Source organism: Echiichthys vipera, assembly GCF_963691815.1.
Source record: "Echiichthys vipera genome assembly, chromosome: 15".
In the NCBI taxonomy this organism is placed as follows: Eukaryota; Metazoa; Chordata; class Actinopteri; order Perciformes; family Trachinidae; genus Echiichthys; species Echiichthys vipera.
Window position 1 is genome coordinate 22587382 of NC_139840.1, and position 17023 is coordinate 22604404.

The window sequence follows — 17023 nt, forward strand, 5'->3', positions numbered from 1 at the left end:
ATTGCAATGACTCACTAGGTGTTTTTATTTACACTCTTATGTTCGCTGTAAACATTTATACATCAAAACACAAGATGTGAATGTAACAGTGGTATAAAGTGATATTTCTGACAAGTGAAAACATTCACCAATAATTAGATTCCAATCATTCATTTAAACTGGAGCCTGTAACCTGGGCTCCTGTCTTATGTTGATCAGATGGACCTGGGCCTTTCTATCAGTCAGTATGAAGTCAGTGGATGAACTAAAGTCCTCTCTTCTCAGTCACCCTCTTCGTTCTCCAGGAAATCCATCAACGTGCTCGCGTCCACAGCAACGATTAAGTACTCCACTCCGTCTGCACCCTGGACAATCATGGGAATAAATGTAAGTCATGCAGGTGGCTATTTGTGTCAAAATAAAATATTAAAATAAAAAAAAAAAAAGACTCCACCTTGCGTGTGCGAATGAGTTTGTGGTCCCTGAACTCAGTCAGCTGGGTCCTCAGTGTGAGGTCAGAGTTCACCAAGAACGCCTCTCGACAGCGCTGGTAGAAATCTTGGAATGACAATCCTGCACACAGCGATAGGAAAATGTTATAATCATAAAGAAACACACAATTTAAAGAAAACCTGTAGAGCATTCTGAAGTTATGTGTGTGTGTACCTGTGTATGACGGGTTATCTTTGTTCTCCAGCTGGAATTTCACCAACAGTTTGAAAATTCCTCTGTGAACAGAAAAGGACACAGAGCCGTGAAGAACTCAAGTAAGTCATTAATCATTAGACAGCTCTGAATTAATCATATGAAGGCGGATATGTTACTTTGCATTGGGTGTCAAGCTGCGTAGCACGTGTGTGAGGGAGGACAGAGCGAGAGCGCCAGTCTGCTGCACCAGGAGAGAGTTTTCATACGATGTTTCCTCTGCGTAGTGCTGGAACGTCACACACTCCCACCACAGCCAGTTGAACTGGCTCTGCTTAAACTGGTCCCACACTGGAAACACAGAGAAGATTCAGCTAAAAGAATACATGTCAGTGTAATAAACACCGCAGTACACACAAAACACACACCCAGTGGAGCGTTAATGTGGTCTAAGGAAGCCACCAAGTGCAGGTTGGGCAGGGATGCCAGCTGCCCCAGTGCACTCTGGGTCTTCTCTCCTCGCAGCATTGGTCCATCGATATTATGGATCAGCACGTACACATGGAGACCTGGACCTGCAGGGACACGCTCCAGTTGTCAAACACAGAATTCAAGGACAAGCTTTAGACCAGGGGTGGGCAATTCTGGTCCTGGAGAGCCATAGTCCTGCATGTTTTAGGTTCCTCCCTACCCTAACACACCTGAGTCTAACAATAATCAAACTGTGACAAGCATCAGCTGCTTGATAACGAGCAAATCATTAGAATCAGGTGTGTTAGAGCAGAGAGAAACCTAAAACATGCAGGACAGTGGCCCTCCAGGACCGGAATTGCCCACCCCTGCTTTAGACAAAAGCATTTGATAGACACACTCACTGTCTTTCAGGGTCTGAGCGATGAACTGGATCTGGTCTGACGGTGTCCGGAAACTTCCCTGGTGCTCTAGAACCTCACATGTCAGAGCATTTAGGATCTGCAATAAAAGCATTCAAAAGGACCACCTTCATCATTTTAAACCAGTCAACAAAAAGACCCAAATCAACAATGTGTTAAGTCTGTGGCACTCAGCTCTATGGCGATATGACGTGAATCTTTAAGCTGGATCATAAACATTTAATTTAATTTAAACTGAGGTCAAGTAATTTCCTAAAACAGCCCGACACCAGTTTCAAGGAAACATTACTGAACAGGAGGAAACGGTGCAGTTATTGGGGACTACTTTCAGCTATGAATTAATACACATTTGATGCTGTAGTGGGTATTTTCCTCAGTAGGACAGGTATGTTTTTCACTGTCTCACAATAAACTACAGTCATTTAAATAGTTTTGAACAACAATGGAGCTCTAAGGTACAGAGGATACACCCGCCTTTACACACAATACTTGCTGGATTTGTTTTTTTCATGAAATGTGTTTACCATAAGAAAAATACAGAATATGACCAGCCTTATTCAACACACCCTCTCTTGCTCCTACTTCAGTTAAATGTTTGATATAGGCTGCACCAAAGCACTCGTATTCTGAAGAGCTTTTCCTGTGTATACTGACTGATTTAAGAGTGATCGAGGGGAAGAATCCGTTGACCACGAGGTGAATTTCCTGAGTCAGGTGAGACACACGGAAGTCCTCCAGTAGAGCTTTTTTACTGCCCAAACCGTAGACCAGCACACTGAACCCCAACCTACAGAAACACAAACGCAGGGGCACTTTTATTCTTGTGCCAACATTCAAACATTGCACAACGAGAGTTACAGCCAACCAGTCAAGTTGCAGTTTACTTCCAAACTGTTCAGAATTACAGAATTCATTTAGTAAAGCCTTTAAAAAAGTTATTAAGGCAGTTCTTACCTTTCTGGCATTTTTACACTTTTCTTTTTGTAATCTTAAAATGTAAAAGAAATCCACCAAGTGTTGGAAGTCAATATTCAATCCTCATATTTCTGACTAAAGTCTGACCAATCGTTTTATCCGGTCGGATTAAAATTATTTTCCGAGCTTCCTGCCTGTCATCCGTCGCTCTGTTTCACTTGCTCTGCCCATGCTGCATTCAAGTGCCATGGGAAGTCTGAAGTTTTGGACCTCCAATAAGGCAGAGTGCACTGGAATGCCTATCAAAGTGCAACCTCCTACTATCTATTCGGGGTAGGTCGATCTCCCCAAAATTCGATCGTAGGAGACACTTCGACAGTCATTCCAGTGCACTCGGCCTTATTGGAGGTCCAAAACTTCAGACTTTCCATTGCACTCAAACGCAGCATTTAGCATCACAAGTTGGGCAGGAGGAAAAGGATGGGACTTTGGAGGGAATCGCTGTGAGACATGCAAGAAAGGTAAGAAAAGTGTGTTTTTTGAAGAAACGTGAAAAATCTTCCCCCCATCAGCACAGAAGATCTTTACAATCTGCACAGTTTCAAGATAAAAAAGAAAGAAAGTGTAGACCACACTCACTGTAACTGTAACATCCATTTGCTAAAGTGCTTTCTGTGTTTGTTGTGGAGCTGCTGGATCTCTTTGGAGCAGCAGGACGGCTTTCCCTCTAAAAGCTGGACCAACGTCTCCTGCAAACACAAAATAAGGACGCGCTTCAATGACATGGGAACGCAGTCCATCGATTATTCAGAGAGCTGGCTGCGATTTACTCACCCTGTCAAGTTTAGGGGTGTTTAAACGCTCCAGGGTGCGGTCTGATGTCAAGACCTTTGAACTGCCATGGGCTTCAAAATACTCCTCAATCATACTGGGCTGGTTGGGGGCTTCAGAAGCGGCCCTGCTCTTTTTGCCGGGAGTCTTGTAGAGAGCTGCAGATGAACCTTTACTGGGCGTTCTTAGAGTCTTTAAGTTCTCCTTGTCTTCTTTCTTTGCCTTCTGCTCCTCCTCCATCCCATCTTCCTCCTCCTCCTCCTCCTCCTCCCCAGAGTCAGAGGGCGACAGCTCACTATCGCTGTCCGACCGGATGCTCGGAGCTGAAAGTGTCAAGCAGTTTAGCTAAACTTTATACATCCGTAACAGTAAGAGAATCTAATCCCATTGTGATGTGTTGACACTCACTTGTCATTCTCTTCCTGAGCCTGTGGGGAGTTGTGGAGACAAACTGAACCTTCTTGCTCTGTCATACAAAAAGCAGAGTTAACACTGAGACTGCAGCAAAGTCTCAACAAAAACCACAGCAGATAGATAAACCACATCATCATTAAACGAGTATATGAGAAGTTAAGCTATGAAATCTCTTTTAGTCTCACCCTCTGTGGTGTTCTGCTTCCACCTCTTTGGTCTGGTCAGAGAGAGAGAGAGAGAATAGATTTAGTTGTGTGTAAAAGGGACACAAAAACATACAGAAGTTGTGCTGAACTCACTGCGGGATGTTCGGGTGGGAGTCGAGGGTTCAGTGTTGGGCGTTTTGCTGAAGGTCACACTTTTCCCGGGAGTCCGAGCCAACTCACTTGCTATTGCAAAAACACACAAAAGCAACGTTTGTAATATCCTGAAAAGCTAATAATTATCTGATTATCAAAGAGTGAGTGAGTGAGTGAGTGAGTGAGTGAGTGAGTGAGTGAGTGAGTGAGTGAGTGAGTGAGTGAGTGAGTGAGTGTGTGAGTGTGTGTGTGTGTGTGTGTGTGTGTGTGTGTGTGTGTGTGTGTGTGTGTGTGTGTGTGTGTGTGTACGTGTGCGTGTGCGTGTGCGTGTGTGTGTGTGTGTGTGTGTGTGTGTGTGTGTGTGTGTGTGTGTGTGTTTGTGTCATAGAAGAGGATGGTGGCTCTCACCAGTCTGGGCCATGCTGTGTCCACGTTTGGTTTTCTGAAAGGTAAAAATGGAGGCGCCGGCCACTTTGTACATACCCACCTCATCTTCTGTAAAATCAAGGTAGAAAGATAGTTTATTTTGAATATGTGAAAAAACTAAATTATCATACATTAATGGGCAGTCGTAAGAGAGAAAAATAAATATACAATAACAAAGTAAACTGAAAAATATAAATCTGTTTACATATCCGAAAAGAAGTAGGAGGAAGTATAAACTTGTTTTATTCCACCTCTTTTTAATAAATATTACTGAAATAACACGTACTGAAATATTTTGCCTTCTATCTATATAGTAATAATAACAATAATAATAGGTAAGTTATGTAACGGAGATGCAACCATGTAAAATTATCATTTAAACACAATAGCTTAATTCAGGCTGTACCAGGAGGACTGATCAGTCATGAAAATATTTTGATATATTGTATAAATACGTATATATTCATTATAAATCAGGGTTTGTACACCTTTTTCAATGTCAAATTGAAACACTTTCAAGGTCAATTTTCAAGCTTTTCCAGCACCTTACAGTTGTGGTAAACAACATATTTCTACGAATACTTATAGATATTGAAAATGATTATTTCACCTTTATTTTTTCCATTACAATCAGTGGCTTCACTCACCTTCTGCATTGTCTGCCCCTAAAGCTTGGACATAGTTCTGTTCATCAAAGACTTCATTTTCGTCCCCATCGTGTTCTGCATCCTCTCCTCTGGCCCGTCGTCCAGCCGGGCTCTTAAACGTCACCATCTTCTGAACGGACGCGCTATTGCCCTGCACGCCTTTTCAGTTACACACAGATAAAGGGAGACGCGGGAGAAGTTAGCCGCCTGCTAATAACCTTCAACGCTACATAGCAACGCTTCATAGCAACGCTCAGGAAACACACTCACATCATTTAAATGACTTATTACTGAAATCTACCACTGTAATTAAAAATGCACTTTTCTCTTGTTATCTTGCACCTTAAAATCCACATAGTATAGTGTAATATACTGTTTTAAATCTGCAATACTGTACTCTTATTGTAGTTTATATTTTGTATTTTATATTGTATTTTATAATTATATTACCCCTCGGGGATAAATAAAGTTATCTATCTAACTCAATTATATCTGAGCAGGAGGAGTGAAGTGACCGTGGCGTTGTCCATACCCTCCTGTTTGTCCACGATGTGCTCCAGAGCATCTCCATCACCGATGAACTTCACCTCCAACACGCTCATGGTGACTACGGAGACACAACACACAGTTTAACATCTAACAGAATCACACTCCTGTCTCTTATTACATTTTAGACATCCATAATACCCTTTCTCCTTCAATTCAGTTCAGTTTATTTAAGAAGGGGACAGTGCAAATTAATGAAACACGCGATCATACATGGGTTAAAAATGCCAGACTAAACCAAAAGGCTCATGTTTATCCGTAGTAGGCATCAATGTAAAAAAAAAAAATACAAATAAAGAGAACGAGTGAATGAAATAAAATCCATAGGTATAGTGTTGGATGATTATTTAACATGGAAATCACATTATGTGAAAAGCAAAACTTATTCATTTTGAACAAATCCAAATATATTTTACCTGGCCTCTTATTGTGAATGTTATATTGCTCAATGATACTGCCCTATTTCAATGATTGTACTGAAGTGTGGGGTAACACCTGTGAAACTAACATGAAGCCATTAATATTATTAGAGAGAAGAGCAGTCCGAATAATACACAAAGCTGCATTTCAAAGCATACAAATGTTCATTAAGTCAGGATTGTTGTAACTCAGAAACATCATATAATGCAGATGTTATTAGTGTTTAAAGCTAGAAACAGATTTAGGACACACAAAAGTGTTGTTTTTATATCAGAGAATGCAAACCATAGGATTAAGTTTGACTTTAAACATCAGTGTGCACAAACAACATTAAAACAAATGTGCTTAAAACTGTGGATGTGTAAAACTGTGGATTTCCCAGGAGGATGAATTAAAAAGTTTAATTTAAAAGATTGTATTTAACTAGACGTATTGAATCATATAAACTTGATGAGTAGCTGGATGTACGTGGTGTATAAACTGTTATATATGTTTAGTATTTCATTTGGTGATGACATGTTTGCATTATGTTGAAAAGGGGCAGAAAAGTATAATAACTCAACTGTATTCTTCTTGTCTGCGCCTTTACATTCGTGTAAATGTTTGAATGTATTGTAATTGAATCATCAGTGTGTGTACAATGTGATTAATAGGCATTTTCATGGAAAAAGGAACAAAGAAATACAAATACAAACACCATACACGACACATACAGCAGTGTGGTGGGAAAGGTCTCCCTGTGGACAATCTAACGGACACTAACGGTCACTAACGGACACTAACGGCTGCACACTTACGTTAAAAGTGGAAAAGAAAAGCGGTAACAGTAACCAAACGTGTCCAAACGACGGCAACTTACCAGATATTAGTCGGTATCACCAGAGGAAAGACGTAAACACAGCATTCATAAACTGAGAGCTGCACTGACAACTTTCCGCGCCATCCTCCTGAAGGTTTTAAACCACGTGACAAGCGAAAGGTCACCTGCTGGCCAATCAGAACGTTAGTTTCAGTCAGAACTACATTTCCCACAATGCGCTTCGCACGACGATTACATGGCAGACAGAAATGAAACCCTGAAACTTTTGTTCTTTATTAGATTTATTTATTTTGCTTTATTTGGGCTCACTCTTTGGAAACGCAAGAACTTCTTATTTGAAGTTATTATATTTTTCTGTCTTTATTATTTGACACTTCAGTAACAAAGTTGTATTGTTATTAGATGACTTTTCTGGTTTTAACCAGGAAAATATGAAATAAAATATAAAGATGGTATCTAACAGTCGCACAAGAAAGCAGCGTTTGGGAGTAATAAACCCATCATTTTGGCAAAATATATATATTTTTTTGAATCAACACAAATGTTGATTCCTGTTTGTGTAGCATTTATAAATGAGATACTATTAAAAAAACATGTAAAGTATTGTTAAATTACAAAAGCATCTCTATAATTATCTCTACCATATTTCCTGGCTGACCCCTTGTTTTTTTTGTTTTGATTGCATAAGATACTCATTTATTTATTTATATTATTTTTAATTTTATCTGTTTATTTATGTACGCAAAAAGTTTATTTACATATAAGGAACCGCAGAGTGATACAAGACATTCTCAAGACGACAAGACAAAAACAACAACAAATCCCAATAAGTCAAAATAATCAATTAATAAAAGGTTATTGCTTATTAATAATAATAATATTAATCAATGGTAGTTTGTAATCATATTACTTTTGTTAAGTGTTATAATACTGTACTTTTTTAATTAAAATGTTTATACACTTTCACTCCTATTATCATAATAACACCTACACATGTATTAGAAATACAAGAGATGAATGCAAACAAATCTTTGATAAAGAGAAAATAAGAAGTTGAGAACAACAGTCATTTTATTTAGTCAGAAAAACAATATTATTATATTCCTATGCAAAAAATAGCACACAAAATACCCCCCGCTATGACTTTTTTACGACATTTTCATGATTTTTTTCAACATACTATACTTGATGGACTCGATGGCTTATTTGATGTATGTATAAGTGCCAAAAAAGGACATGGGATGATTTTGCGCCAAATTACACTTTAAGGTCCTGGCCGTCCTAATCGTTTATATTTAAAGCTGTACTCCATAAGATTTGAGATGCCTTGTTTCTAGCGGCCTCTGTGGCAGAAAGCTGTAACTGCAGGCGAGTCTGTTCTTTCAGAGCCTCCATCTTGTCACGTTCACTGTGTGTAAACATTCACCTCTCTACTTCCAGTCCGTCCCCTATATGTTACCCTCTTATACACACACACACACACACACACACACACACACACACACACACACACACACACACACACACACACACACACACACACACACACACACACACACACACACACACACACACACACACACACACACACACACACACACACACACACACACACACACGTTCTTATTACACTTCACTTCTGTCCTTACTACAACAACATGGCAGCTTATTTACATCTAGCCTGCGAACGTCGCCACAGACACGGATATTGGAATACGTGGTAAAAAAGTGATTCATTAGTGGGTCATATGATCAATCACCATTGTTTTAACTCACTATTGATAGATATTAACTTAAAAGGCAGTTGGATAGATGTAAATCTTATGGAGGACAACTTTAAATATTAAAATTTAAGGGGTCTGAATACTTTCCGTACCCACTGTATATTCTTTAATGAACTACAGGTGACATGAGTAGCTCTGAGACGTCCTTCTCCCAGTTTCTTCCAGTATCCTAACAGTAGGCGAGCTGTTTACCACCCCCGTGTCGGTGTCCACTTCCCCAGCAGACGTCCCTCAGAGTGCACATGGTACACGGGATGCATCGCTGCAGTAGCACACGACTGTAAAAACAAACAGAGAAGCAAGTCAAACAAGACGGATTGTGACACTAACAAACTGACACGGCGTTCAGGGATTAAAGCAAACAAAAAAATCTTCTGACTGAATTTTTTCTTCCCACAAAAAAACAAAAAGAAGTAAATTATGTTGAAAAAAGGCATGAAAATATCTTGAAAAAGTCATAGTGAGGTGTATTCTATTAACGGAGAAACCAGGAGTCGCTAACAGCCGGACGTGGCTAACACTGATTAGCTCGGGGCGGTACTATGAAGGCATTAAAACGTCTTTTTTAACCACTAATACTGTTCAAAATAACACCAAACCTCTGCAGTAGCATGAGAAGAGTCCCTACAAATAAAACAAAGCACCAGTGGGCTCCTTCCTTTTGTGTTGACTTTGGTAATCCACTTGAATGGACTTTACTATGAGAGGAGCTGGTACAGGGGCCAGTAGGTAAATCTTTAAAACACTCTTTTATTAAACTCCGGGTTCACTAACTACGTTGTTGGTGCTTTGTTTTCTGTGTAGGGTCTCTTCTCATGCTACTGCAGAGGTTTGCTGTTATATTGAGCAGTATTAGTGTTTAAAAAAGACGTTTTAATGCCTTCACCGCACTGCCCCAAGCTAATCAGTGTTAGCCACGTCCGGCTGTTAGCGACTCTCCCGGATGTCTCCGTTAATAGTTCATACACAAAAACAAACTGTCTCCATGGCTTATTTGATGTATGTAAGTGCAGAAAAAGACCATGGGTTGGTTCTGAGCAGGAATTACACTCAAAGTCTTCACTTTTCTCTGTCTTTTCTTAAACAATTTAGTTATAACAATAATGTTTTCATAGAAAGGGGGCAAATGGGTATATTTCTTTAAGTATCTAACAGCCAGTGAGGGAAAGATGGAGTGAATGAAGGAGTCACGACACTCAAAACACACAAGAAGTTTGTTTCAACAGATTAAAAAGTCAGGTAGTTGACCGTATAAACTCAAAATTAGCACTCTATAAGTAGTCCTAATGTTCCGTGTGTTTATGGCCAGGCAAGCAGCCTACGTAATATTATTTTTTCATAAGTGGAGGTTCATCTGTCGGTCTCTTGCTGTCACATCTCTACCTCTCTGTACTGTACTCACATGGTAGGGGATCAGGGTGAGCAGAGAGCCCAGGGGGTATTTGCTGTAGTCCAGCGGTCCTGAGAGGGGCTCCACTCTACCGTGCTCCTGGGTCATAGACAACAACCTGTGGGGGGAAATATATGTTTTCATCAGAGCTTCAGTCACACTAGTATGAGTGAGAGAGAGACTAGAGACAAGAGTTGAAGCTTTACTTGAGGTTTGGGTGTCCTTCAATCACAGCATATCCAGTGGGAAGCTTCCCCGCTCCGTCTAGACTGAGAGCAGTGAGCGAAAACATGATAAGTGCAATGATTATATAAAAAATACAGTAATGTAGTGGCGAGAAAAACTCGGTGAGCATCATAGATCAACCGAGAGACATTAAAATAATGAATCTAGATTCTTACTCGGCCCTTAGACTCCTTCCCATGATGTAACTTAGGGCCTACTCATACTGTCCTTCTGGCTGGGGCCAAAACCGTTTTTTCAGCTAAAGCCTAGTACCTTTAAGCAGTGTGAGTGGACCCGCTCCGCGCACAACTGCGGCCAGCGGGCTGTCCACGGCCCGCTTGAAAGAGGTGGGCTTTAGCGGAGCCATTTGCACATGTACGAGTACGAGCGTGCGCACGTGTGCGAGCACGAGCCCTACGGCAGTAGCGTTATGTCGCCTGTTCGGACATGTAAATAGAAGGACGGACCAATGCGCGGACATTTAACAACAACAACAATGGCGGTGAAAGGTTCACGTTGGTGTGGTGCGGAGGTGGAGTGTTTACTGCAGATTTGGTCGGATGAAAATATTCAAAAACAGTCGACAAGACGCACAAAAACTCCGAGGTCTATGGAAAGATTTGTAAACAAAGCCACACACACGCGATCAATGCGTGTGACGTGTTACGGCGTGATGGCGTATGGACAGCAAGAAGCATTGGCCGGCCCTGGCAGTGTGAGTACAAACGTGGCTGGGGCGCGGGGGGGAGACAAGTACCCTAAAGTCCGGGTCGCGGTACGGAAGGACAGTGTGAGTATGCCCTTAAAGGTCATTTCCATCACTTTTATTGAGTATAAATCATGTCTAAGTGCTTTATAAATACTGTGAAAGTATCAAAACAGCCCATATTCAGAAACTATGTGTTTAAACACACCGTCAAGACTTCTGTACGGTTGTGATGTCACAACTATATTATATTAAGGTAGAAAGTGACGCCACTGTGCCTTTACAGTCATTCCCCGACTGCAATAACAGTGCAGAGACGCCGAGAGCAAAGATAAAGAAGATGCAGAAACGTCAGACTGGGCTTTTTCTGGAGGAGGGTCTTAAAGCGATAAACAGTGTTTCAGACAGAGGGTGAAAGCATGTTTATCCACACAGACTGTGTGTTTTTAGACCATTAAAGCACGTAAACATGTTCTAGTAGAAACAAAAAAACAAGTATGAAATGGTTATGTGACATAAATGACAACTGACGCAGAAGTTCTTTATCTGGACATGCGATGTTCAGTTCTGTATACGCACTTTCTCCTGACTTTGCACTATTTGCACATGTATTTTTTCTCTCTGTGATATGTACCGTATGTTCCCTTTTTGAGTGTATATAACGTGTAAAATTGTAAACTTCAATAAAGTTTAAAAACAAAACAAAACACAGAGGCGTTGTATATCACTGCAAAAGCATGATTTAAAGTATATCTTGTGATAAACACGACACTGCTCCTTTCTTGTCCTCTGTGATATAAGTGTGATTCATGTCACTGCCTTACCTTCTACATTATGTTTTCATGTTCTGTATTTAAAGCAAACTGCCCTCAGCTCTGGGTCTGTCTCTCTACCAGCCTACACGGTGTGCTTACTGTACACTTCCTCTTTCTGCAGAAAAACACTTTGAAAATAAAATCACGGAGTAAAGCCAACCTTGTTTGGTGTCTAGTCTTTGTTGACCTTTAAGTGGGTTATGTCAGCTTCAAACAGAAAGCAGGTAAAGTCCATTCTGCAACCACGAAACAAGGTGAACGATGCTGATGCAGGTACCTGAGCCCGCTCCATCCACAGTCGATCAGGAGCTGGTTCCTGTGAGGACAGTGTCCGATGACTCTCGTCAGAACCCTCACAGCCACATCGTCCAGACCGCACGAGCCGATCACAGACTGCTGCACGTCTGGAAGACCGCGAACAAACAAAAAAGCTGAATTTGAGACTCCATTTCTTTCTTTCAATGAGCTGATTTTAATTAGAATAACAAGATTAACAGGTACACCCCCCCCCCCCCCCACACACACACAAACACACACACACACCGTAGAGGCAATAGTTCCCAGGATGCACCTCGCTGAGCTGAGCCATGTCTTTGACCGGGTGACTGCAGGAAGGAGTGGAGCCGATGCTGGACTTACAGGTGATGCCAGCCGCCTTGAGTCTGCCCCGAAACAAACCCAGAGAAGTTTACAGAATGATTCTTTCATAGGAAATAAATATAGCAGATTATTTACCTGGCCTTAATGTGATAACGGTCGATAAACTTATTATCTGAGTAAGTTCCAAACGGTTCCCTAAAATCATCAACTTTAAAAAATACAACAACTTCTGTTGATAGTTTGAAAACACAACTCAAAACCTACTTTTATAATTTCACTTTGAATTAATCTCACTAACATCACTGCTATTATTTGATGTTTCTTCTTAAATTTCTGATTTTTACAGGTTTTTATATCTTTAAAATGTTTCTATCGCTTTATTATCCTTTTGATCTATTTTATTATGGTTTTCACTGTCTCCTGTTTTTAATATGTTATTGATTTGTTTTATTTTGTAAAGCACTTTGAGCTGCATTTTATTTTTTTAAAAAGGTGCTATATAAATAAAGTGTATCATTATGCTTAGAACTTATTATGTTTTAATTGGCCTTTACTGTCTTTTTGTGGCATACTTTTCCATAAACTGCAGAGTCAGGTCGGTGGTTTCCTGTGCAACAGCCTGTATTTGCTCCACTCCTCTGCAGTTATAGGAGTTCCCACAGTGGGCGTACACGCCTGTCAGCTCCACGCCCTCCGCCTCGGTGATGTCCTGAGCCAATCTGACCGCCTCAGGATCTGAGTGCAGGACACCAGCTGCGAGCAAAGAGCAAACAGAAGTTCAGCAGGCGCGCGACGCCAAAGGCGAGCCGTGTCCCGGTGTTCCCTGCGTGGTCACCTCTCCCGTTGCCACAGTCGAGTTTGAGCCAGACGTGCCACAGACGACCGTCTCTCAGCGGCCTCTTTTTGAGGAGCTCCAGAGCGACAGGATGATCCAGTAAAACCTGGAAAAGATCCAGCCTCTCTGACAGAGCGGCACAGCGCTCCACCTGTGGAAACACAGACATTAGTTAGTGCAATTGAAGATGAGTGAAATTATATAAAATGTATGTAAATTGCATTGACCTGCAAGGGCCCCCCCCCCTCCATCCTGGACTCAATTCACTTAAAACTCTAATATTGACTGTTATTTTGTCTTCCCATGTTTATATTATTATTCACTATTATGCCTGGATCTATTTATCGTTGTGATTTTCAAATCCATCTCTGCGCTGCTACAGACCTCTTCTAACAGGTCTGGGATGCCCCCTGGGCGCCTCCCTAGGGAGGTGTTCCAGGCACGTCCAGCTGGGAGGAGGCCTCGGGGAAGACCCAGGACCAGGTGGAGAGATTAGATCTCCACACTGTCCTGGGAACGCCTCGGGATCCCCCAGTTAGAGCTGGTTAATGTGGCCCGGGAAAGGGAAGTTTGGGGTCCCCTGTAGAGCTGCTGCCCCCGCGACATATATACAGTATATTACATATTTAGTAGTGGTAGTAGTAGTTAGTATTTAATGCTGGTCTCTTAACTCATACTTGCACTGTCTTTGCTGACCTTTGCACCTTACCAAACAACCCCGTCACCCTTTATCCCACAGCCTCAGTGGACCTTGTTTTCTATTTGGTATATTTTTCTTGGTATCTTTATTCTTATTTACTTATTTACTACTGTATTTATACAGATGCCCCTCTTCTTACAGTCCTGCTTATGTCTTGGTTGTACGTGTACGTTATGTGTGATGTCTCTGTCTGTAAGCTATTTGGACCCTGAAGTTTTTAAACTATCTATCCATGGGGACACAAATAATTTCAGACTGTATTCTGTGCAATTTTAGGTCTGTATCCCCTCTCTAAAACACACACAGGTGATGTCCTACCATCAAGTGTTTAATTCTGCACATATTTCAGATCCTAACTAGCAATGTGCGTAAACATGGAGACGTTTCTAACTTCCTAGAAAAAGTAATAGGGGGACACAAGTTCTTCCACAATTATTTTTTTTTTTAAGATTTTCAGTCTGCTATAAAATGTATCCCCTCTTTAAAACGCACAGGTGATGTCCTAACCTCAAGTCTTTGATTTTGCACATATTTCAGATCATAGTGTAAGTCTTTTTAGTGCATGTATTGAGAGGAGACCTTATCGAAGGGAACAGAGTAAGCATAGAGGATGTCATCGAATCCGTGGTCGGCATAGAAGGAGGCCTCTGCCAGTGTGGAAACCACGATGCACCGCCGCGATCCACCCGTCATTATGTCGGCACACTCACTAAACAGGAACACAAACGCACGGACATCATTATCAATAGGACGGTTTGTATGAATGTATTAGGGGTGAAACAGTTACCTTTTTATTTTATAACATGCGGTAAATTTCCTGGCAGATTTTACTTCTTTGTGGGTTTATTTTCTATGAATGAAAACAAGGTGGAAGGCAGTGACCGCAGAGATTTTTCAGCCTTCTAAGAGACACTGAAATGGGGTCGAATTTGTTTTTTTATAACAGTGTTACCTATTTTAATGTAAAACTTGGTGTGTATCAGTACTTTTTGAACGTTTTCAGCGCATTTAAATAACAATACCGCAACCAAACTGATAACCATGACCATTAGAGTCACTGTAATGGTAAATGTACTTATTTATCGCCTTACTAGTCGTCTGACTTCTCGAGACGCTTTACACAATTTGTCACATAAACCCATTCACCCATCTAGATCTAACACACCACATTCACGCATATACATATACTACATAGTATAAGGAAGGATGACTTTCTTATTTTGTGACCCTTTGTGATCATTTTGCATCTCCTTGTACTCGTTTTTCCATCCGTTTTATGTTTCTTTGTAGTCTTTTGTTTTGTCAATTTGTGTAAATTGTTACTGGTTTTACTTTTCTATGGGGTGGTTTTCTCTCTTTGTTCTTGTTTTAAGGTCTATTTTTACGTATTTTGCACCTCCTCTTAGTTATTTTGGGTCATTTGTAGTTGATATGTTGGTTTATGTGTTTTTAATGGTTTTGCATTGTTTTATCTTAGCAACATTGTGTGAGTCTAGGCCAGGGGTCTGCAACCTTTACTGTCAAAATAGCCATTTTTGCCACCTCTTCCACCAATTAAAATTTGTCTGGAGCCACAAAACATATTTGATGTCACAGCTTATAAAGGTTTATATAAAGTTATATGATAATTATGAAATTATGAAAGTATTAATTATGAAAGCAAATTAATCTGTCCACCGACACTATTTCCTCCGATAGGTTTTTAGGGGGATTTATCCACGGTTAGCATAGGGACAGCGCAGGTCTGAAACTCAAGATTAGCCACCTGCAGTGAAAGGCGCTGGGCCGTAGACCAAGGATGTGACGCATATCTTAGTTTGACAAAACATATTTCTTTTTAAATCACCTTAAACTCCAAGATTACAGGTGTTTCCTTTGCAAGATTGTCCACTGTGCCAAAAAAACCATCCTATTTATCTCCATGCTATTGTTTTGGCAAAGCTACATGGAGCCACTGAAAAGGGGCTAAAGAGCCGCACGCGCCCCAAGAGCTGCGGGTTGCAGACCCCTGGTCTAGGCCCATTCAGTAATCCGTCCATGGTATATGACCACACTTGAGTATGTAGGATGTACCACAGGATGCAGAATTATCTCAATCCATCACATCACCAGCTCTTGCTTATTATGAAATGGCAGCGGTGGGATTTGAACCCACGCTTCCTGAGAGACGGCACTCATCGTGATACCATTGTATGAGTGTGTGTCTGTTTGCGTACAGGGTTTTGTGGGTCTTCATGTGTGGCCGAAGCTGGACCCCCAAACTCTGACAGCGTTCTATCATCCTCTTGGCATTTCTCTTCACTTTGTTCACGTCCACCACCAGAGCAGGGCTGCACAGGGCGGAGAGGGCCTCTTCCTCCATACTGTCGACACACACACACACACACACACACACACACACACACACACACACACACACACACACACACACACACACACACACACACACACACACACACACACACACACACACACACACACACACACACACACACACACACAATTAAATTCTTGTGCATGACTGGCTTCATTATTATTCTAAAAACAAACATACTTGTATGTTACATATAGAGAATTATATGTATATAAGCACACATGTATATAATATTAAATTCAGTCTATGACGCATATCAGTAGCCATCTTTTATTTCCTGGTGTAATTTTGCAACAGTCTAACTTCATGTAGAGACCTTTGAACTCTTTAAAACGACCCGGAGATGTGTTTTGTTTAAACAAACTTCATTTCTCCTGTAAAAACCCACTTTAATCTTTATTTAAGCATTAAGATATTCACTCCGCCAGACTTCTAGACGACTATTATTAGCAGACTTTGCATGGAGTTAGCATTTATCATTATAGATGACCTACCGTTTAGCAGGGATTCAGTTGCGCCGCACAAACGACACGATCACGTGAGTCTACGGTGTCCCCGAGTGGTCAAACCTTGTTTTTTTTATTTGCATATAGTACAAACATGGATAGGAATGTATGTGAAGGCAGTCAGTTCTCCTTTCAATAAACAAAACACTTTCAAATATAATGAGATGACAAAGAAGTATTTAGATACTTAATAAGATACAAAGGCATAAAAAAACAATAAATAAGGCAAAAAATAAATACATACAAAGGAATG

General features: G+C 40.8%; 2 protein-coding genes across 2 annotated transcripts; both read right to left on the bottom strand.

Annotated features, from left to right (window-relative positions):
* Nucleotides 1-80: 80 nt before the first annotated feature.
* orc2 (origin recognition complex, subunit 2) lies at nt 81-6963 on the bottom strand. Its single transcript, XM_083927897.1, has 16 exons — nt 6875-6963; nt 5582-5656; nt 5050-5208; nt 4385-4471; nt 3977-4066; nt 3863-3894; nt 3672-3729; nt 3267-3586; nt 3072-3181; nt 2172-2304; nt 1500-1596; nt 1053-1199; nt 804-975; nt 646-707; nt 434-552; nt 81-344 (listed from the first exon to the last, which is right to left on the bottom strand). The coding sequence occupies exons 2-16, from the start codon at nt 5649-5651 to the stop codon at nt 261-263; spliced, it is 1740 nt and encodes a 579-aa protein (XP_083784023.1). The 5' UTR covers nt 5652-5656; nt 6875-6963; the 3' UTR covers nt 81-260.
* A 1008-nt stretch (nt 6964-7971) lies between these two features.
* Nucleotides 7972-16803, bottom strand: LOC310957334 (D-serine dehydratase). The gene is made up of 10 exons (XM_083927852.1): nt 16759-16803; nt 16107-16253; nt 14470-14599; nt 13191-13341; nt 12928-13108; nt 12299-12417; nt 12033-12159; nt 10216-10278; nt 10022-10127; nt 7972-8897 (listed from the first exon to the last, which is right to left on the bottom strand). Exons 2-10 carry the CDS (start codon nt 16250-16252, stop codon nt 8808-8810), a joined length of 1113 nt encoding a protein of 370 aa, XP_083783978.1. The 5' UTR covers nt 16253; nt 16759-16803; the 3' UTR covers nt 7972-8807.
* Nucleotides 16804-17023: the final 220 nt, after the last annotated feature.